Here is a 21,194-nt window from a genome sequence, read left to right on the forward strand (position 1 = left end):
GTCCTTAAGCCCAAGTCTCGCGTTGGAGTGTACTTCTCTAGTAGAACGAATCTATAGAGTTATCACTTTTTTCTTCCCCTCCTCCAATGTCAGCATTCCGTGCTAACGTCGCGATGACTATGATGCGGCACACTAGGCCTCACCTAATGCCATGTAAAGGGGGGTTAGGTATGGGCTTGATAATGGTTATCATTTCTCATAGTCCTGCCTCGCACTGAAGGAGTCTCAGCTGTGACACAGTTGACGAGACAACGTCAGGAGATGGAGCCGAGGATCGTTTGCCTCTGCAGGGGAGCTTCAGTGCCGCTATCGTATAGGATGAATCAAGTAGAATGGCCTCCCCCTGGTGTGCGCGGTTCGAAATTGTTTCTTGTTCGCGGTTAGTACTCGAGCCTTGACTACGAGGACTACGGCCTGTCCATGCCAAATAATGGCACTCGTGTCGACAGTGTGGCGAGGGCATAATAGATGATGATATCGGCAGTCGCCGGGTAGTGCTTTTATAAGTATCGCATCAGGGCTGTTGAGTTGTGTAGTTCTGGGGGATGGTATCCTTCCGTGTGCGCACTTATATAACGTGGAACTGGAGCGACCGAAGGGTTCCCATTTTCCTCATAATGTTTGCTAGTCGACGGAATAGGAATAGACCTACGGGACTGCGAAAGGTTCATAGTGACGAGGAAGAGGGGGAGGAGGATGAAGGCGGTCGTGGGGAGAGCCCAGAGGTACTGGCAAGGGCGGCCATTGTGATGTAGCGACTCACACAGGCGGTTGGGTCGGCGTCTCAGTCATCGACTCTGCTCTCTATCAACGCTGAGGGTGACTCTATGGAGGCTGTGACAGTGATGAAGTCTAAGCAGTCTAGGCGACTACGGAGGGAACTCAAGAGGGAGAAGAAGGGTAAGGTTGATGAGGTGTACTTGATGATGTTGGAGGGGCCTGATATGAATAGGTATCAAACCTGAGTCGACGGGCCACAGTGGGGATACTAGTGATGATAGAAGCAATGGAGAGGCTGAGCACTTGGCACCTGCTATCAAGGGTCATGCGTTCAATACGAGAAGAGCCCAGCAACAGGATTGGAGGCTGGAGGGTCTCGATACTGAAGGAGGTACTATATTGTACACTGTGGCTGAGGGCCTTTCAATTCGGTATAATAGCCGCACTGGGTGGGCGGAACTTGCTGACCATTGAATATGACAGATATAGCAATGCTGGCTAGTGAGACTATCGAGATTGAAGAGGAAGATGATGATGATGATTATGGTAGGGTAAGTGCAGAGAAGGAGGTCGACCAGGGCATGGTAGCAGTCGATGGCGGCCTCTTTGTGGTGAGTCCAATCGTGTAGTGATGGTGTGTGCATGGTGGTGGTCTCAGGTCGACACTGATGGAGTTGATGGAGAGGAGCACATTGGAGTGACCACAGTAGCTGAAGTAGCTGCTAAGAACTTCGATGAGGCCCCTTTGGGCATAGGTAGGTCCCCAACTCCACGCCGTCACCCGTCTGCTCCTGGTCAGCGTGCTTGCAGGTCCTGTGACGGTGACACGAAGGCCACCGGGAACTGCGATATACGCGGGAGAGGACTACGAGGAGATTCAGGTTACCGACCTAGACCCTGCGATGGTGGCAGATCCTGGAGTGATAGACCTTGCCCGGCGGAAGAGGCAGAGGCAGCGGGAGAAGGTTAGGTAGTATCTCTTGCTAGTGCGCTTCTGGGCAATGGCTATGCTGTAGGTCATCAGAAAATGCTATGGCACCGGCACAAGTGAAAAAGGGGGAGTTCGCCACTATAGATTTGGATCCTAGTGCACACGATGCTCCGATGACTGACACTGATGGGGGTCTAGGAGGGCATAGCACTCGAGGAATGCTGCATCGGTTAGAAGTGGAGAGGAAACGGGAACAGGTAGTAGATGCCGAGGATGGAAAGGAATGGTATGGCGATTTCAGTTAATGGAGTTTGGTGATGAGGATGATGATACGTGGGCTGATGCCCAAATTAAGAAGGTAGTTACTGTTAAAAATGGGGGACGCCTTCATCTGCTGTTGTAGGTAGCGGGACTACAGAAGTTGAAGGAGTTCCAACAGAAGAGAGCTGATGCTGCTTTGATGGTTGAGAAGACGTCAGGAGAGAAAATGGCAGAGGGTGAGCTATGTGTGCATTTATATCCAATTGATATTACTCTTGTCACAACAGCATCACGAGGGCGCTGGTTTGATCGTTGTATCGGCTGCGAACATATTCATGTTCGTCCGCTCAGATCTGTTTGCTGCTGATCCCATACCTTCGTTGGAGGAGGCCCTCGATGCAGTTTACCGCAAGATTCACTCTGAAAAGGTGAGATACAACCTCTCGCTGCTGCATCATGGCCTCTTCGGTCGTGTGATATGCCCACGTTAGGTCCACCTGATAGACTTCCAAGGCCGACATAGGAAATTGGAGACGGACCGAGCGGAGAGCCAACGGTGCTTAGACCGCATCGAGAGTGACAGTCTAGAGGAGAATGAGAAACTTGACGTTATTACGGTATGTCGGTGATTGTCGGTAGTTGTTGTTGCTCGATCGCCTGCCGGTCTCAGGATTTCCGTTCCTACGTGGAGGATCTTGGCAGCTTCCATGATGCCAAATATGATCAAACTGACAACGCTCTTAACCTCTTAGACAACATCGAGAAGAATGTGAGTTCATCACTTCGGCACTTCAACGGAGGCCATACGTCCACCATTACAGGTATGCCGCACGCATGAGGAGAGGCAACTGAAGGCTCTGATGACAGAGTAAGGGAACTTCTAATGGGCTTATTGTCATTTCGATGACTTAGTTACGCACGGGCGTCTGAGGATGATTCTGAAGAGGCTCGACTAGCACAGGCGAGGTAGGCCAGCTGGTGGTAAGTGCCCGGATGTGGTGAATGTTAGGTTGAAGTGGCTCGGGAGTAGGGGGTCGGAAGATGGGTATATTACTAGTGATGGGGAGTACTCCGATATCGAGGAGAATGATGACCAAACATGGCAGGCTCTTGCCACGGATAAGAAGAAGTTCCTGAAGGTAGACGCGTCCTTCTTCTCTCCGGTAATGGGCTATTATTCTCGGCAGGCGGCTCACCTACAGATTATGGGTGATGTTTCTGATGACTTCAGCTCGGTACGATCGATCTGCCAGGAGTTTCAGAAGGTGGGTCCATCACCGTATACGACGAGGCTCAGCATGAAGTGTGAGGACTCTAGGTTCGTACAGCATGCCCCAAGCTGTATAAACAAGCCTTCCTCGGTGCCAGTCTTGAGGAGGCAGTGGCCATCCCTGTGAGGTAGTGGTGATAGGAGTAACTCCTCTAATGCTGAGTACACTGTTCAGATATCAGCTGCTCTATTGGGACCCGTTCAATCTCTCGGCTAGTGATGGTGAGGATGTAGAGGAACGTCATCAGCCGCGTATTATTACTACGGTAGATGAAGTGATGGATATGGAGTGGTAAGCTCTACTCAGGACCTACAGTGCGTTCGCATTTGATAGGCAAGTCGTGGAAAATGACGTAACTCGGGGTTTAATGAGCGAATGGCACTGAAAATTCGAAGCCCAAGGCACTGTATGTGTATAGGAAGCACTCCCTATAGGTTCATTAGTCTTACTGACTACTGCAATCCTCCTGGCCCTGTGGCTCTCGATCATGCCGAGATGAATGCTACTGTTACCGCGGACAGCCTTGTGGTGCCCCACGTCGTCCATGAATGCCTCTTCGATCGTGTACGGCACTTCATAAGCAACGTTTGGAACATCAGCAGCATGAAACATGGGAAGATAGTGAAGGACTTACTAGGACTGTGCGTGGACTTCGACGAGACCTCGGCTAGCGGTAGCTCGCCGTATAAGGATGTGATCCTCACTGCATGTGAGGAGAGGATCAAACGAGCACTCGAGGGGCTCATTGTCTCCCACGACCAGTGGATGGTGGGTGGCTCGGCGGCATTTCTGCGGAGGAGGGTTCGTTTCAGGCAAGCAATCCTTCAGTGAGACTGCGCATCACCCGAAGGATGGCCAAGATGTACGTAATTGTACATGCCCGAGCATTTATTTTGTTGATGTTAGATTCTCATGCGTGTGCTTCGTCGGGACCCCCTTCCTCCCGCTGGCTACAGTTCACATCGATCAACTGCTCATTCACGGGATTCTTGATCGACTAGGCGCCCTTAATGATGCGGATGATGCGAAGGAGATACTGGAGAGAGTTCTGCGGGCTATACCAGAGCATTGGCTGTTCCAGGTGCCCCCTGCCAGCTCGGACGAAAGTAGCCCTCCAGCAACCTCTTCCTTTCAGATGACCCCCGAAGCTCGAGATTCTCTCAGAGGGTCGTTACAAGCTGCCTGCAAGAAGTTCGAGGTCGATATCAGTACACACTGCCGTGTTGAATGTATCACTAGATCAGCGTGATTGTCTACGAACGATGTTTCCTTGATCACGGGGTTGGTGTTGTTGACTATATCGATCAACATGGCGAGCGCGCATGACGCTTTTGTCCGAACTGGTGACTGCCTTTCGTCATGGATTGCAGCATTTGAATGATAAACTTTCTAGTGTTGGGCAGTGGGAGGTCGTCAGTCTGAAGATCTACATTGCCGCGAATCAGACCTTCTGTTTTTAATGTCCTCAGCACCTAGGAAGAAGGTTCTATTGAAAGTCATCATTCTGGGCGATAGCGGGTAATGGTAGAGGGCACACACAGGAAATCACGAAGGTCGTCGCTCTTAGGGTGGGCAAGACTTCTCTAATGAATCAGTACGTTAATAAGAAGTTCAGTCCGCAATACAAGGTGGATCAATGCCCGTTATCTGACCGGTAATTATACGGTTGGCTTTAGGCGACTATTGGGGCTGATTTCCTCACGAAGGAGGTGACGATCGACGACAAGGTGGTGACACTTCAAATTTGGGACACAGCTGGCCAGGAGAGATTCCAAAGTCTAGGTAGCTTGCCTTGTCGTTTCAATGGGTTAGGGTTGTTTTTAGGAGTGGCGTTTTACCGTGGTGCTGATTGCTGTTGCTTGGTCTATGATATCACCAATCCGAAGAGTTTCGAGAGCTTGGATTCCTGGCGGGATGAATTCCTCATACAAGTAAAGTTATCTGAACTCATTCTCTGCAATAAAGCTGACCATAATAGGCATCACCGAAGGACCCCGAGGAATTCCCATTTGTGGTAGTCGGGAATAAATTGGATATGGAGGCAAAGCGCAAGGTATTAGGGGGAGTTGATCTCAGCGTCCTCCGCTGAGTAGCGACTCATTACTATGGATAGGTGTCGAAGGCAAGGGCTACCACTTGGTGCAGATCTAAGAATACTATTCCATGTTTTGAGACTAGCGCTAAGGATTCCCTCAATGTTGAGCAGGTGCTGCGGGAATCGACTTTGTATTGTTTACCATGATCTTTACTCAGGCTTTCATCGAAATTGCACGACGGGCACTGCAGAACGAGGCAGCAATGGCTAAGGAGCAGGAGCAGATGTGAGATGCCATCTCACGCTTCGCCCTTGTTGCTATTCAGATGGATCAGAGATATCCCGTCATCAGGTATTTGTCCCAAACACTGAACTTGAATAACCCTCCTGCGGAGAGCCAGAGCTCCAATGTACAGCAGTGCGAGTGCTAGAAGCGTAGTATCATTGTCTATCGTCGTCATCAACTTCCCGTTAGTGTCGTTTCTCGTTAATAGTACTAGATGTTCTATGCTGTTAATACTACTGCGGCCTATAGAGTGTCTAGCTGATTGATCCTATTCCTACTGTGAAGATGGCTCTGACAATGTTGCATATATACTACCTAATAGTTCTGTCTCGGTAACTAATGACTTGAATTAACCGCGAGTCGTAATTTACGGGTATCGTGTGGTTACAAAGGTGATGCGGAGAAGAGCACTGCGTGTGATGTTTCTCAGCAGGCAAACGCGTGGAATGCCATAATCGGCGTAACTTGGGAACTCATGGATATACACGTATTGCTACATAAAGTCACCAGGTTAATCATGTAGAAGACATAGTGAAATTGGGGGCATGGCGGTTTCCGTATCGCTCGGGAAATTCAATCGGGCTCGATCCTGAAGAGCAATGGTAGCTCATCTTACTCCAGATCAGAAAGTTGTCCGTTCGAATCGGGCCGCGGTTGTTTACTTGATTTTGTAACAGATGTATGACCGATTGGGTGTGGTGATTGCCGTGCGTTGCTTAGCAGTCCAAAATACAATACTCAATTTCGCTCTGTGGCGTAGTGGTAACGCATCTAACTTCAGATCAGAAGGTTGTCCGTTCGAATCGGGCCGGGGTCATATATTTGAATTTGTGATCGACAGATATACGACAGAGCGGGTGCAGCAGTTGCGCTGCATTGCCTAGAAATCGAATATAGGATCTTAAGACGCGATACTCAGCTAAGCTTCGTGGTTCTCCTATGTAGAAAGATCTGCGTGCAACAACGCTCGGATCACACGCTTCTAAAAGGCATGTGATCAGAGAGGCCTTATATAATCACTAAACACTTCATCGAACTCCTCATCGCTCAGTGAGCGACGATCATCGACGTTGCTGAAAAGCGATACTCCTCGATGGCCCGAAGCTGAGTCCGGCACAGAGCAGTAATGAACTACTAGCAATACATCACAGCTACCACTGCACCGCCGACGGTCTCTAGAGCTTTTGCAACCTCTTGGTTGACCACGCCTAAATCATTAGTGGACATATCCAGTAGTAACAGATGTGGGCGGGACATTACTGCAACGGCTGGATCGAGAGGAGCCCGCTGATAGGCAGAAAGCTCCACGATCGCGGCGTCATGCCGGGTCGGTGTCGCATGTGTTACCATGAAACGCACCTGCGGTCTGCGACATACATGATCATGTCGCAGACCGCACGTGCGTTCCATGAATCGTGCTGCAAGTTACCTGCAGCATGTAATCGAAGAAGAACTGAACTCAACGGATTGAGAATTAGACTAATCCAATTTGTTCTTATTATTTCTTAATCATAATCTATTTTCCTTCATGCTGGAGACGTGACGTCTAAGACGCCTATGATCAGCAATCTGGTCAAGAAACCGTCGGCTCGATGAAACATGACATAACGAAATATCCACCAGCAGCACACTTTTTTCAATAAAAGGTCGAATAGTCACCTTAAACGAGCTGACTGACGATACAAGACAAAGAATGTTCTTGGAAATGAAAATGAGAAATAAAGGAGAGAAGACGAGATTTGCTTGCTCAATGATGATCGGAGTCCACAGGTCTCGGAAGGGATTCAGCTGCTTCGAAAGGAGCGGCCACCCAATTTTTCAAGAGCCTTCTGGACAGCTTTGAGTGCATCTATCTCCCCGATATGATAGAAGTCGAACTTATTGGGTATAGCGGCCGTCCTAGATTCAAAAATAGTGTCGGTTATGTTCTGGCCAGTTAGACCTAGTGTAGCGAGCAGAGCCGCGACACCGGCAACTGTGGGGGTCGACACGGATGTACCATCCCTAGCGGCGTACGATCCACCAGGTATCGTCGAGTAGATACCAACACCTGGAGCTGCAATCTTCGTAATTAGCCCAGCGTCTGACCAGTCGACGAGAGAGATGGGCTTGGTAGGATCAGACGTACTGGCAGCCACACAAATCAAAGATGTGATGTTCTCCGCATAGGAGCATGGATAGACTGGCGACTTCTCTAGGGTCAGTCCGTCATTCCCAGCAGCAGCAACGGCGATATGTCCCGCAGCAGCGGCATTCTCAAAGGCGATTCGCGCGATTGGGCTCGGGGCGTATGCGCCATAAGAATGAGAGGACACTGTAGCTCCATTCTCGACGGCGAAGTTGAGGGCCCTAGCTTCGTCGCTCACCCAACCACGTCCGGAAGCATTGACGAACTTGAGTATCATCAGCTTCACACTGAGTACTGAGCCATCGATATTCGCCACTCCTGCAATACCAAGGCTATTGTTAGTTTGGGCAGCAGCATTGCCAGCACAGTGTGTACCGTGTTCATTGTCATCAGTAACATTAGTGCTGTTCGTGATGAAATTGTAGCCGATGGAATTGTCTGATGGATTCCTCCAGAACTGGTGAACCAGGTCGGGGTGAGTCATGTCAACCCCAGTGTCGCTGATGGCCAGTACGATTTCCCTCAGCTTGCGCTTGGCTGAGCGAGCCGCTTGCCAGGCAGCTCCGATGCGGATAACCTCGAGGCTACGCTGGCAGGAGGAGCCGGGATCATTGGTGCCAAGAACGGGATTGCCGCCAGTACAATTGGACGAGTTTTGTGCCCTAACAGGCCTGGACAGCGGGTTTATGGTGACCACTGAGTCGGGCTCGCAATCAAAGTCAATCCCCAAAGTAATCTCAGCCTTCCTTAAGTAGCTCAAGATTTGACTGTGACCAACCGAGCATGCGGAGTCCACAATCTGGACCCCTACAGCGTTCAGGTCGTAGATCATACCATCTTGCGCGAAGCATCGTTCACACTCACGGTCTTCAGAAGTGAGTAAATACGACTCTCCGTTGAAGGCAGTCATGGTCTTCGCCATCATACTCGGTAGGAGACGAATGTCGAGGCGGGCTCCGCGATGGGATATCCTAACCAATGTGCGCTTAGGAGCACCTTCAACAAAGAGTAGGCCATTCACCAGAATCGTAGATAAGAATGTCCAGCGTACGAGCATGATACTATCAAGTGACATTACTGAGATTCAAGACCGATTATGCGCGAGCGATGATAGGTCACGGTGAGCTGTCTCATCGAGATTCACCCAGCAAATCAAATATACTAAGGTCTGGTGGTTGAAGCACGATTTGAGGCAAATTACTTAAGGTAGCGACAGAACATCAAGTGACCGGATAGATACCCAATAAAGTATGCTCATGTGTGGATTCGGCCACTTCCATACCAGTCAAACTGTGAACCAAATGAAAAAGTGCACGCTCCTCTATAGGAGCTTCCCTCCGGGAAGAGCTTGGCTTCGGGAATCACTTCTGGACCATAAGTGGTCCAGTTGCGGAATAGTTCATACATATATGCGTCGAAAACCACACTCCGTACTACACCGATGAATGAAAGATCTGGTTTCATTAAAACCGTTCCGAGATCTGCTAAAATGGTCCAGATTTCTCTATCAATGTTCACGAGGTGTCAAAAACCCTGCGGGTGTGCAAGTCTAACGGAATGCAGTTCTTTGAGTGGTCGGCACGCATTTTCACGCACCACAATGATGCTCGTTCGGAGAGCACTCAGGTAAGATTTTTCATGTGGTGATATTCTCCGATTCGAGTGGCCAAGTTTAAACGGAGTTGAAGGTGAGGCCTTCCGAAAGCCTCACCTTCAAGTCCGCTTGATCGAAAGCCGATCAAGCTATTGATCGAAGGCCGCTTTCGATCAATAATTGTTGCCTAGCTGTTGTAGCCCAGTCGCTGGGCCCCAGCGCATCGAAGCGCAAGCTTGATATCAATCTCGCGCTACGAGACTTGCGCTTCTAACAACGGACCCACCAGGTGCTTGATTAGAGTTAAACAGGCATCATTCGGGCAGCACCAAGTTGAAGAGACCCGTTTACGATTTCCTCCATCCAAGAGACGGAGTTGTGGATCATCGTGGGGTATCTAAAAGAAGAAGATGATGATTGCATCGTTGTAATTACTCTTCTTCATTGTGCGCGATCCTACATACTGCATAGCTAAGCACCTATCCTCCCGAGTAGATTAGACTAGAGACTTTGATCACGCTCTACAAGTTGCATTTCACAATCAATTTTATAGTTGCGGAGCGAGCTGTGCGAGCGGAGCTTATGTTATTGCGCACGAGCACTCGTGTGCGTGCGTCCGTTCGTGCCTGAGCAAAAATTCCGAGCCGACCAGGGCGATTCAGAAGATAAACAGGGAACCACTCTGTCCCCCGTTGACTGCTCACCGGTGTGGAAATATATAGCGAAAGTGTCGTAAATACATCAATGTCCGTTCGTGAGTAACAACAACAGTCTCATTGAGATTGTTCAGATTATCTCAGTAGGACTTGATTATTTGGTTCTTCTTTTGGTTTTACAGAGCTTCTCAGATATTTATCGAGTCAGTAGAGACACGGTGTATCTACAAGGGATCAATAAGGTGTATCATACACCCTATTGATCCCTACACGTAGAGCTCAAACAGCCTGAACATCAAGCTTTGCAAGCGATCAAGTGACAATCGGTCGCGAGATTCGATTATATCCATTCGTGATTTAGTTAACTGGAAAACGAATGGGAACTCCTATACAAGTTGTATACGAGCTCCTACTCGTTTCTCTATTCTCACCGCCGCCGGCGGTCCGCCGGAGTATATGATTATCTTATAGAACGGCCTTGGATTCCGAGACTTGTCTTGAATCTAAACGAGCCTCGAAATCTGAGGCGAGTCCTTCAGATAGGTTTATCTCAACTTTAGATCGACTGGCTTTACAAAATGCGACGCCGTCGTGCATCCAGGACCAGGTAAGAAGGATCTCTACCTTGGCATCCGTCGGGCCTGGGCCGAGAAGCACCAATCGGGATGAGAGGTTCCGAGGCTGGCAGCCTTGACTCACGGTGCACAATCATCCATCTCGCCGACCGATAGAAGCTTCGTGATAGCCCCACCCATTTTGATGCCGCGGCGGTTATGAAGGTCTCAACAACGCTGAATGCCCAGCAGCTTCCGCACGCTGACTAGTCTTTGCAGATCAAGGTAGCATTTTCTGACACATTCGCCAGCTGGCTACCTGATGTGGTCGAAGTCAGTGGACAGATCATATAGCTCCTCTATGGCGTAGACTTTTTTGATGAGGTCGTCTGAATCTCTGGGCAGCGTCCCACATAACGTCTTAGCATCGCGCACTGCGCGCAGGGAGAACGCTGACGATGAGAAAACCAGCGATTCGATAAACAGGTGGGAGTGGAGGTACTCTTGAATCTTCACCCTCCTTAATCAAGGAGCGCTTCCTCATAACCTTTCATATTGAGGGAGCGCTAGGGATTCCTACTTGTAAGGTACGCCTTGAGGAGAGCAGTTCCTGAGCTGTATGCCCAGTATCTAGAGCGAATGCCGGAATCTCACTCGCTGTTCCCGACTTGAGACTGCTACCAGCCCCAGGCTAGTAGTCCGACTGTGGCCCGACTGCCACACTCGCTGCAGCACTTTCCATTCATCCATCCTGGAACCATGCTTGGGTTGTCACAAATTTGGCACTGTCATTACACTGGAATACATATTTGATTTGGTCTGTCATTGACGTACGTCTCGTATGAGCAAGGCTTGGTTGTCTCCAACACAACGGTAGGTTACAACAGGAAACAGTAGTCATGATGAAGGCTATGTGAATCTAGTGGGATCGAAGGGACTCAAACTGAGGTGCTCAGATGTGCCATGAACGATAAGCTCAGCCATTGCCTCTCCCGAAGCCAGGGACCAGAGAATACCCCAACAGTTATGGCCCGCCACAATGTATCTGCAGGAAGGGTTGCATACATGCTAGCAACCGCCAAACTGGCACTCACAGGTTGTTGATGCCCTCACAGAGCCGGCCCATAGCTGGCAACGCATCCGGTAGTAGCGGCCTAAGGCAGGCCTGCTTGATATCGGGCTCTTTACCAGGATCGACTAGAGATGTCATGGCAGAGAGCGACTGACAACCGCGCCTCTACTACTCACATCTCACGACTTGAACCCACCTTGTGGCCAGCAGCCACCCTTTTTGCCTCCGGCTGTACTCCACTCGGATCAATAGATCTGAGATCATCGGGTCGCAGCTGAGGGGATCCGCCCAGTCCACAGATGTAGATGTCACCATCCGGGCGAGGGTACACTTCAAGATGGCACCCGTTGGCGTCATTGGAGCTGATGATCCAGCGAAGTGCCTCTGAGACCCGCTGGTCATTACCAGAAAAGAGCGTGTGGGTCAGAAACTGCGGCCATTCCAGTCTCCTTGTACACCAGACTGCTACTCTTGATACCACTCATTGGCATCTCAACTCTCCCTCGTAGAGAAGGCCTCACAGATTTCCATGGTCACGACAACTGCAGCTGTTTCCTACCAAACCTCCGCCTCACAAGACCACGCTCCCATCGCTAGAACAACCTCTGAGCCATAGACGATGGAGCCGTCCTCCAATACTACACCAGTAACAGCCTGAGCAGTTGTGTCTCGATAAGCCAGAACGATTTCGGTTACTCACTTTGCCATCTTCCTCGATGACCACATCAACCACCTTAGCGGCAGTTCGGACCTCTAGTAAGCCCAGGTCGATCGCCTCTCTTATAAGGGACTTGTTGAGTTCCAAGGGCGTTATCTGGTCAGCCACATCTTGGCCGAGACACAGGAGCCGCCGACCTGCGCAGTCTCCGAGTCCATCAAACTTGACTTCGTTGTTCCTCTGTCGAGCCATGAACACTGTCCGTCGCCGCACCTCCTCTTCGTGCCGTGGATCTGACCCGAACTTGTGGTGCACAGTGAGATGCGCAAGGCCTGCTAGGTACTTCCGTCTGAGCTGTGGGGATAGCCCTGTAGGACTTCAAGCCGTGTTTATGGACATACTGCCGTATAAGGTCGAAGCCTCTATGATGCAGTTGTTGCGTGGGCCCAGAAGAACACCAACCTCTAGCCAGGAACCCACCTGGTCGCAGCAGAAGCTCGAGAGGTGTTCATACCCCCGCCGAGCTACTCTAATAGTACGCTCCATCGCAGTGTGAACAGCAGCCCTCTGTCCGGTAGGGCCACGGGTGTATTGCGCCCAGTATCGATCCAACTCTGTACGGACATCACTCCTCACCGGCGCCTGAGAGCTCACAACAGTCCGAACTAGCAGTATTGAATTCTCTCCTACAGCCACTTCTTCCGGGTTGCCATGTAATCGAAGAAGATACTGAACTCAACGGATTGAGAATTAGACTTGATTTGTTCTTATTATTTCTTAATCATAATCTATTTTCCTTTATACTGGAGACGTGACGTCTATGATCAGCAATCTAGTCAAGAAACCGTCGGCTCGATGAAACATGACATAACGAAATATCCACCAGCAGCAGCACACTTTTTTCAATAAAAGGTCGGAGAGTCACCTTAAACGAGCTGACTGACGATACAAGACAAAGAAGGTTCTTTCCATGAAAATGAGAAATAAAGGAGAGAGGACGAGATTCGCTGGCTCAATGATGATCGGAGTCCACAGGTCTCGGAAGGGATTCAGCTGCTTCGAAAGGAGCGGCCACCCAATTTTTCAAGAGCCTTTTGGACAGCTTTGAGTGCATCTATCTCCCCGATATAATAGAAGTCGAACTTATTGGGTATAGCGGCCGTCCTAGATTCAAAAATAGTGTCGGTTATGTTCTGGCCAGTTAGACCTAGTGTAGCGAGCAGAGCCGCGACACCGGCAACTGTGGGGGTCGACACGGATGTACCATCCCTAGCGGCGTACGATCCGTCAGGTATCGTCGAGTAGATACCAACACCTGGAGCTGCAATCTTCGTAATTGGCCCAGCGTTTGACCAGTCGACGAGAGAGATGGGCTTGGTAGGATCAGACGTACTGGCAGCCACACAAATCAAAGATGTGATGTTCTCCGCATAGGTGCATGGATAGAATGTCGCCTTCTCTAGGCTCATCCCGTCATTCCCAGCAGCAGCAACGGCGATATGTCCAGCAGCAGCGGCATTCTCAAAGGCGATTCGCGCGATTGGGCTCGGGGCGTATGCGCCATAAGAATGAGAGGACACTGTAGCTCCATTCTCGACGGCGAAGTTGAGGGCCCTAGCTTCGTCGCTCACCCAACCACGTCCGGAAGCATTGAGGAACTTGAGTATCATCAGCTTCACATTGAGTACTGAGCCATCAATATTCGCCACCCCTGCAATACCAAGGCTATTGTTAGTTTGGGCAGCAGCATTCCCAGCACAGTGTGTACCGTGTTCAAAGTCATCAGTAACATCAGTGCTGTTCGTGATGAAATTGTAGCCGATGGAATTGTCTGATGGATTCCTCCAGAACTGGTGAACCAGGTCCGGGTGGGTCATGTCAACCCCACTGTCGCTGATGGCCAGTACGATTTCCCTCAGCTTGCGCTTGGCTGAGCGAGCCGCTTGCCAGGCAGCTCCGATGCGGATAACCTCGAGGCTACGCTGGCAGGAGGAGCCGGGATCATTGGTGCCAAGAACGGGATTGCCGCCAGTACAATTGGACGAGTTTTGTGCCCTAACAGGCCTGGGCAGCGGGTTTATGGTGACCACTGAGTCGGGCTCGCAATCAAAGTCAATCCCCAAAGTAACCTCAGCCTTCCTCAAGTAGCTCAAGATTTGACTGTGACCAACCGAGCATGCGGAGTCTACAATCTGGACCCCTACAGCGTTCAGGTCGTAGATCATACCATCTTGCGCGAAGCATCGTTCACACTCACGGTCTTCAGGAGTGAGTAAATACGACTCTCCGTTGAAGGCAGTCATGGTCTTCGCCATCATACTCGGTATAAGACGAATGTCGAGGCGGGCTCCGCGATGGGATATCCTAACCAATGTGCGCTTAGGAGCACCTTCAACAAAGAGTAGGCCATTCACCAGAATCGTAGATAAGAATGTCCAGCGTACGAGCATGATACTATCAAGTGACATTACTGAGATTCGAGACCGATTATGCGCGAGTGATGATAGGTCACGGTGAGCTGTCTCATCGAGATTCACCCAGCAAATCAAATATACTAAGGTCTGGTGGTTGAAGCACGATTTGAGGCAAATTACTCAAGGTAGCGACAGAACATCGAGTGACCGAATAGAGACCCAATGAAGTATGCTCATGTGTGGATTCGGCCACTTCCATACCAATCAAACTGTGAACCAAATAAAGAAGTGCACGCTCCTCTATAGGAGCTTCCCTCCGGGAGGAGCTTGGCTTCGGGAATCACTTCTGGACCATAAATGGTTCAGTTGCGGAATAGTTCATACATATATGCGTCGAAAACCACACTCCGTACTACACCGATGAATGAAAGATCTAGTTTCATTGAAACCGTTCCGAGATCTGCTAAAATAGTCCAGATTTCTCTATCAATGTTCACGAGGTGTCAAAAACCCTGCGGGTATGCAAGTCTAACGGAATGCAGTTCCTTGAGTGGTCGGCACGCATTTTCACGCACCACAATGTTGCTCGATCGGAGAGCACTCAGGTAAGATTTTTCATGTGGTGATATTCTCCGATTCGAGTGGCCGAGTTTAAACGGAGTTGAAGGTGGGGCCTTCCGAAAGCCTCACCTTCAAGTCCGCTTGATCGAAAGCCGATCAAGTGATTGATCGGAGGCCGCTTTCGATCAATAATTGTTGCCTAGCTGTTGTAGCCCAGTCGCTGGGCCCCAGCGCATCGAAGCGCAAGCTTGATATCAATCTCGCGCTACGAGACTTGCGCTTCTAACAGTGGAACCACCAGGTGCTTGATTAGAGTTAAACAGGCATCATTCGAGCGGCACCAAGTTGAAGAGACCCGTTTACGATTTCCTCCATCCAAGAGACGGAGTTGTGGATCATCGTGGGGTATCTAAAAGAAGTAGAAGATGATTGCATCGTTCTCTTCATTGTGCGCGATCCTACATACTGCATAGCTAAGCACCTATCCTCCCGAATATATTAGACTAGAGACTTTGATCACACTCTACAAGTTGCATTTCACAATCAATTTTATAGTTGCGGAGCGAGCGATGCGAGCGGAGCCCATGTTACTGCGCACGAGCACTCGTGTGCGTGCGTCCGTCCGTGCCTGAGCAAAGATTCCGAGCCGACTAGGGCGATTCAGAAGATAAACAGGGCACCACTCTGTCCCCCGTTGACTGCTCACCGGCGTGGAAATATTCGAAAGTGTCGTAAATACATCAATGCCCGTTCGTGAGTAACAACAACAGTATCATTGAGATTGTTCAGATTACCTCAATAGGACTTGGTTATTTTGTTCTTCTTCTGGTTTTCCAGAGCTTCTCAGATATTTATCGAGTCAGTAGAGACACGGTTTATCTATAAGGGATCAATAAGGTGTATCATCCACCTTATTGATCCCTACGCGTAGAGCTCAAACAGCCTGAACATCAAGCTGAGCAAGCGATCAAGTGACAATCGGTCGCGATTATTCGATTATATCCATTCGTGATTTGATTAACTAAAAAACGAACGGGAACTCCTATACAAGTTGTATACGAGCTCCCACTCGTTTCTCTATTCTCACCGCCGGAGTGTATGATTGTCTTATAGAACGGCCTTGGATTACGAGACTTGTCTTGAATCTAAACGAGCCTCGGAATCTGAGGCGAGTCCTTCAGATAGGTTCATCTCAACTTTAGATTGACTGGCTTTACAAAATGCGACGCCATCGTGCATCCAGGACCAGGTTGAAGAAGGATCTCTACCTTGGCATCTGTCGGACCTGGGCCGAGAAGCACCGATCGGGATGAGAGGTTCCGAGGCTGGCAGCCTTGACTCACGGTGCACAATCATCCATCTCGCCGACCGATAGGAGCTCCGTGATAGCTCCACCCATTTTGATGCCGCGGCGGTTATGAAGGTCTCAACAACGCTGAATGCCCAGCAGCTTCCGCACGTTGACTAGTCTTTGCAGATCAAGGTAGCATTTTCTGGCACATTCGTCAGCTGGCTACCTGATGTGGTCGAAGTCAGCGGACAGATCATATAGCTCCTCTATGGCGTAGACTTCTTTGATGAGGTCGTCTGAATCGCTGCACAGCGTCCCACATAACGTCTTAGCATCGCGCGCTGCGCGCAGGAAGAACGCTGACGATGAGAAGACCAGCTATTCGATAAACAGGTGGGAGTGGAGGTACTCTTGAGTCTTCACCTTCCTTAATCAAGGAGCGCTTCCTCATAACTCTTCATATTGAGGGAGCGCTAGGGATTCCTACTTGTAAGGTACGCCTTGAGGAGAGCAGTTCCTAAGCTGTAGGCCCAGTATCTAGAGCGAATGCCGGAATCTCACTCGCTGTTCCCGACTTGAGACTGCTACCAGTCCCGGGCGAGTAGTCCGACTGTGGCCCGACTGCCACACTCGCTGCAGCACGTTCCATTCATCCATCTTGGAACATGCTCGGGTTGTCACAAATTTGGCACTGTCATTACACTGAAATACATATTTGATTTGGTCTGTCATTGACGTACGTCGCGTATGAGCAAGGCTTGGTTGTCTCCAACACAACGGTAGGTTACAACAGGAAACAGGAGTCATGACGAAGGCTATGTGAATCTAGTGGGATCGAAGGGACTTAAACTGAGGTGCTCAGATGTGCCATGAGCGATAAGCTCAGCCATTGCCTCTCCCGAAGCCAGGGACCAGAGAATGCCCCAACAGTTATGGCCCGCCACGATGTATCTGCATGAAAGGTTGCATACACGCAAGCAACCGCCAAACTGGCACTCACAGGTTGTTGATGCCCTCACAGAGCCGGCCCATAGCTGGTAACGCATCCGGTAGTAGCGGCCTCAGGCAGGCCTGCTTGATATCGGGCTCTTTACCAGGATCGACTAGAGATGTCATGGCAGAGAGCGACTGACAACCGCGCCTCCACTACTCATATCTGACGACTTGAACCCACCTTGTGGCCAGCAGCCACCCTTTTTGCCTCCGGCTGTACTCCACTCGGGTCAATAGATCTGAGATCATCAGGTCGCAGCTGAGGGGATCCGCCCAGTCCACAGACGTAGATGTCACCATCCGGTCGAGGGTACACTTCAAGATGGCACCCGTTGGCGTCATCGGAGCTGATGATCCAGTGAGGTGCCTCCGAGACCTGCGGGTCATTACCAGAAAAGAGCGTGCGGGTCAGGAACTGCGGCCATTCCAGTCTCCTTGTACACCAGACTGCTACTCTTGATACCACTCATTGGCATCTCAACTCTCCCTCGTAGAGAAGGCCTCACAGATTTCCATGGTCACGACAACTACAGCTGTTTCCTACCAAACCTCCACCTCACAAGACCACGCTCCCATCGCTAGAACAACCTCTGAGCCATAGACGATGGAGCCGTCCTCCAATACTACACCAGTAACAGCCTGAGCAGTTGAGTCTCGATAAGCCAGAACGATTTCGGTTACTCACTTTGCCATCTTCCTCGATGACCACATCAACCACCTTAGCGTCAGTTCGGACCTCTAGTGAGCCCAAGTCGATCGCCTCTCTTATAAGAGACTTGGTGAGTTCCAAGGGCGTTATCTGGTCAGCCACATCTTGGCAGAGACACAGGAGCCTCCGACCTGCGCGGTCTCCGAGTCCATCAAACTTGACTTCGTTGTTCCTCTGTCGAGCCATGAACACTGGCCGTCACCACGTCTCCTCTTGTTGCCGTGGATCTGACTCGAGCGTCTGGTGCACTCGAGCGTCGAGCACTCGGTGCGTCGAGGCCTGCTAGAGCTACTTCCGTCTGAGCTGTGGGGATAGCCCTGTAGGACTTCAAGCCGTGTTTATGGACATACTGCCGTATAAGGTCGAAGCCTCTATGATGCAGTTGTTGCGTGGGCCCAGAAGAACACCAACCTCTAGCCAGGAACCCACCTGGTATGAAAAAGATGATGGTGCTCATAGTAGCTGGTAGTCCCGCTGTCGCATCTCACCTGCCTTGCCGCTGGCAGAGCATCCCACGGTCTCTCGTTCTAATATGATGATGGACTTGCCGAGTTTAGCAAGGTAGTAGGCTGTTGATGCCGCCATGATGCCGCCACCAACGATCAACACCGGCATTACACAGAGAGAAAAATCCCACCTACGCAAGAGTGATGATTGACCGGACGAAGTAAGGCGGAAATGAGAGAAACGCGTGAGGCCTCGGTGTATGTATGGTATCACTGCCGAAACTGAAGCCTTCTGTTTAAGTAGCGCAGGAGGAGGAATGGCCCCAAGAATAGTAGTAGATGGACGAAAAAGTCGTATCTAGGAAAGAGACACGATGACCGTAACGGTTATGACGAGTGTCACTACCCAGAAGCCATAGGGTTGTCGCCGAAGAGGACAAACGGACCGAGCATGACGAAGCTACTAGGAGTATAACCTATCCAGCAAGGTGGTGACCATTGAGTGATGGGAAAACCTACTCATTCGAGTTGGAGATGGTGTGGTACGAGAGCCCGTAGGCCGGTGGGCTGTTGGTGACGAGTACGGTCGTTGGTATGCAGAAGAGGATGAATAGAAAAGCAATGGGTGACCAACGGCTAGTCGTAGTAGGAGTGTTAATAGTACCTACACACGCCTCCGTCTTACGAGCACTTGACAGAATACGAGGAAATGAAGAGAAGACAATTCTTGGGTCGACCAACACTACCGCTGTCCATGCCCAGCATATCCAGATCCAATAGTCAGGACTGATGAATCGCTGCATAAAGCTAGCAGGTATTATCCGCGCAACCGCTCGAGGGTAAGTTTCGCAGCAGAAGCTCGAGAGGTGTTCATACCCCTGCCGAGCTACTCGAATGGTACGCTCCATCGCAGTGTGAGCAGCAGCCCTCTGTGCAGTAGGGCCACCGGTGTATTGCGCCGAGTATCGATCCAACTCTGTGCGGACATCACTCCTCACCGAATCCTGAGAGCTCACAACAGTCCGAACTAGCAGTAGTGAATTCTCTCCTACAGCCACTTCCAGTTGAGCTGTCAGCCATACTAGTATATGATGTGTAGCTAATCGTGGTGTCCAGTCACTCCTCTGTCGCTCTGCACGATGTAGTAGTCGTACAATCTGACTGTCCCAGCTATACTCTCCTACCCCCTCCCCCCCGTCTGTGCCCTACCTTCCTTATCTGGCTATTGTATGCCCCCGAGCCCCTCTGCCAATACCGCAGAGACCTCATAGACTGAAGGGCCTCATCGCGGCACTCTTCTGCCAGCTCCTCGTTAGTGGATGGATTCACAGTGGGCGTTGAAATACTGATGAGCAATTCTTATAATACCACTCCTCTCTGAATTCACATGCTACCTTTCTGCATTATCCGATACCATCGAATGATTAGTCATCAATTGGACCTCACTGAAGTGTCTCACCGCATCGCGAAGATTCCCAAAGATACTTCACAACTCAACATAATGAACGCGAGTTCAACAGACACTAACGTCTTCCAGAGCAAGTTTGGCAGCGGCTTTCAGCATCGCCTGGCAGCACCCGACTACATAGTAGGTGATGAAGGGAAAAGTGACAACCACATCCTCATCATCATCACCGTAGCAGCAAGGATGACCAAGGGAACTGTTACCACACGTTCTTCACATCATAGTAGTATGAGGAAGGAACAAGTAGTGATAAGGTAAATGATAGATCACCAACCTCACACGTAGAGGCAACCATGATGCAGAGGCCATATGGTAAAGCGATAACAGTAGGGGTATTTCAGGATCCGTTACGGTGCTGTGAACAACACAGTAGGAGTCAACAGTATTGTAGGGCCTAAGGCCTTGACGAAGTTGACAACTACCGATACACAGCCGTAGAGAGGGAAAACAGTTACAGGAAGAAAAAAGGTCGATGCTATTTCGAGTTCAGTAGCGCAGCAAGAATGATGATAGTAGCATTGCGATGATGACTACGATTAGTACTAGGGTAAAAGAGGCGTACCGGCTTTCCAACCACTCAACCGCCCCACACCACCACCGCCACGACAACGATGATAGATTAGGAGTAGGTTGATTGCTGTTATGATAACAATGTGGTTTAGAAAAACTCAAGCAGTAACCTCAGTGGTCTCAGCTTGCTTAGCAGTCTCATCAGCTTGCTCAGCGGCAGCCTTAGCAGCAGCCTCACGAGCCTCACGACGCTTCTGACGGTTCTCGTATTCGACCTTCTGGAGATCCTTGTACTCGCCAAGCCTCTTGTTGAGGTCCTCGAGGCACTTAGGAACATCGTCCCTGTTCTTAGGAGCATCAACCTTCATATCAGAGAAGAGCTGCAGGGTATCAAGACCGTGCTTGAAAGCAGCCTGGCTGGCGCCCTGCTTGTTGTGCTTGCCCTTCTTCTTCTGAGCAGTAGGGGCGAAGTAGTAGTTCTGGACCCTGTCCTTCTTCTGAACAAGGGCCTTAGTGCCGTCAATGCTAGGGATATCAGCCTTGGCAGCAGCCTCTTCCTTCTTCTCCTCAGGAGCCAAAGTCTTGCAGTACTTGATGGCGTTCTCGACCAATTCGATTTCGGCAAGATAACGAACCTCC

At 50.2% G+C, this 21,194-nt stretch overlaps 9 protein-coding genes and 1 non-coding gene across 10 annotated transcripts in view; 4 read left to right on the top strand and 6 right to left on the bottom strand.

The window, feature by feature from the left end:
- Positions 1–617: 617 nt before the first annotated feature.
- Positions 618–4,432, top strand: Pmar_PMAR010160 (hypothetical protein; the record flags this gene model as incomplete). The annotated part of the gene is made up of 22 exons (XM_002788580.1): positions 618–725; positions 768–900; positions 953–1,111; positions 1,204–1,331; positions 1,379–1,475; positions 1,531–1,690; positions 1,737–1,908; positions 1,953–2,009; positions 2,055–2,148; positions 2,264–2,340; positions 2,404–2,529; positions 2,583–2,681; positions 2,734–2,780; positions 2,825–2,878; positions 2,922–3,051; positions 3,100–3,177; positions 3,231–3,310; positions 3,358–3,474; positions 3,618–3,951; positions 3,996–4,045; positions 4,090–4,264; positions 4,319–4,432. 22 exons carry the CDS (start codon positions 618–620, stop codon positions 4,430–4,432), a joined length of 2,589 nt encoding a protein of 862 aa, XP_002788626.1.
- Positions 4,433–4,642: 210 nt separating this feature from the next.
- On the top strand, positions 4,643–5,824 carry Pmar_PMAR010161 (Rab7, putative; the record flags this gene model as incomplete). Its single annotated transcript, XM_002788581.1, has 8 exons — positions 4,643–4,701; positions 4,751–4,811; positions 4,860–4,965; positions 5,008–5,114; positions 5,162–5,236; positions 5,297–5,389; positions 5,437–5,504; positions 5,571–5,824. 8 exons carry the CDS (start codon positions 4,643–4,645, stop codon positions 5,647–5,649), a joined length of 648 nt encoding a protein of 215 aa, XP_002788627.1. The 3' UTR covers positions 5,650–5,824.
- A 425-nt stretch (positions 5,825–6,249) lies between these two features.
- Positions 6,250–6,321, top strand: Pmar_PMAR010162. The gene has a single exon. It is a non-coding gene; the product is annotated as a tRNA-Sec (tRNA).
- Positions 6,322–6,994: 673 nt separating this feature from the next.
- On the bottom strand, positions 6,995–8,689 carry Pmar_PMAR010163 (Subtilisin DY, putative; the record flags this gene model as incomplete). Its single annotated transcript, XM_002788582.1, has 1 exon — positions 6,995–8,689. One exon carries the CDS (start codon positions 8,687–8,689, stop codon positions 7,289–7,291), a length of 1,401 nt encoding a protein of 466 aa, XP_002788628.1. The 3' UTR covers positions 6,995–7,288.
- A 2,656-nt stretch (positions 8,690–11,345) lies between these two features.
- On the bottom strand, positions 11,346–12,678 carry Pmar_PMAR010164 (fad oxidoreductase, putative; the record flags this gene model as incomplete). Its single annotated transcript, XM_002788583.1, has 9 exons — positions 11,346–11,481; positions 11,531–11,658; positions 11,705–11,870; positions 11,914–11,976; positions 12,068–12,162; positions 12,209–12,363; positions 12,390–12,459; positions 12,510–12,534; positions 12,647–12,678. 9 exons carry the CDS (start codon positions 12,676–12,678, stop codon positions 11,346–11,348), a joined length of 870 nt encoding a protein of 289 aa, XP_002788629.1.
- A 241-nt stretch (positions 12,679–12,919) lies between these two features.
- Pmar_PMAR010165 (Subtilisin DY, putative) lies at positions 12,920–14,634 on the bottom strand (the record flags this gene model as incomplete). Its single annotated transcript, XM_002788584.1, has 1 exon — positions 12,920–14,634. The coding sequence occupies one exon, from the start codon at positions 14,632–14,634 to the stop codon at positions 13,216–13,218; it is 1,419 nt and encodes a 472-aa protein (XP_002788630.1). The 3' UTR covers positions 12,920–13,215.
- Positions 14,635–17,247: 2,613 nt separating this feature from the next.
- Positions 17,248–18,749, bottom strand: Pmar_PMAR010166 (fad oxidoreductase, putative; the record flags this gene model as incomplete). The annotated part of the gene is made up of 9 exons (XM_002788585.1): positions 17,248–17,383; positions 17,433–17,560; positions 17,607–17,772; positions 17,816–17,878; positions 17,970–18,064; positions 18,111–18,224; positions 18,266–18,361; positions 18,427–18,563; positions 18,623–18,749. The coding sequence occupies 9 exons, from the start codon at positions 18,747–18,749 to the stop codon at positions 17,248–17,250; spliced, it is 1,062 nt and encodes a 353-aa protein (XP_002788631.1).
- Positions 18,750–18,841: 92 nt separating this feature from the next.
- Positions 18,842–19,997, bottom strand: Pmar_PMAR010167 (hypothetical protein; the record flags this gene model as incomplete). The annotated part of the gene is made up of 7 exons (XM_002788586.1): positions 18,842–18,938; positions 18,987–19,056; positions 19,100–19,244; positions 19,327–19,584; positions 19,633–19,737; positions 19,790–19,925; positions 19,975–19,997. The coding sequence occupies 7 exons, from the start codon at positions 19,995–19,997 to the stop codon at positions 18,851–18,853; spliced, it is 825 nt and encodes a 274-aa protein (XP_002788632.1). The 3' UTR covers positions 18,842–18,850.
- Positions 19,998–20,081: 84 nt separating this feature from the next.
- On the top strand, positions 20,082–20,483 carry Pmar_PMAR010168 (hypothetical protein; the record flags this gene model as incomplete). The annotated part of the gene is made up of 3 exons (XM_002788587.1): positions 20,082–20,216; positions 20,311–20,357; positions 20,387–20,483. The coding sequence occupies 3 exons, from the start codon at positions 20,082–20,084 to the stop codon at positions 20,481–20,483; spliced, it is 279 nt and encodes a 92-aa protein (XP_002788633.1).
- Positions 20,484–20,713: 230 nt separating this feature from the next.
- Positions 20,714–21,194, bottom strand: part of Pmar_PMAR010169 (IgA receptor precursor, putative) — a gene marked incomplete at both ends in the record, with an annotated part of 1,177 nt that continues 696 nt past the window's right edge. The window contains one exon of the mRNA XM_002788588.1: positions 20,714–21,080. Coding sequence (XP_002788634.1) covers positions 20,714–21,080 — 367 coding nt within the window. The remainder of the gene's footprint in view (positions 21,081–21,194) is intronic.

This window comes from Perkinsus marinus, assembly GCF_000006405.1.
Source record: "Perkinsus marinus ATCC 50983 genomic scaffold scf_1104296927884, whole genome shotgun sequence".
In the NCBI taxonomy this organism is placed as follows: Eukaryota; Perkinsozoa; order Perkinsida; family Perkinsidae; genus Perkinsus; species Perkinsus marinus.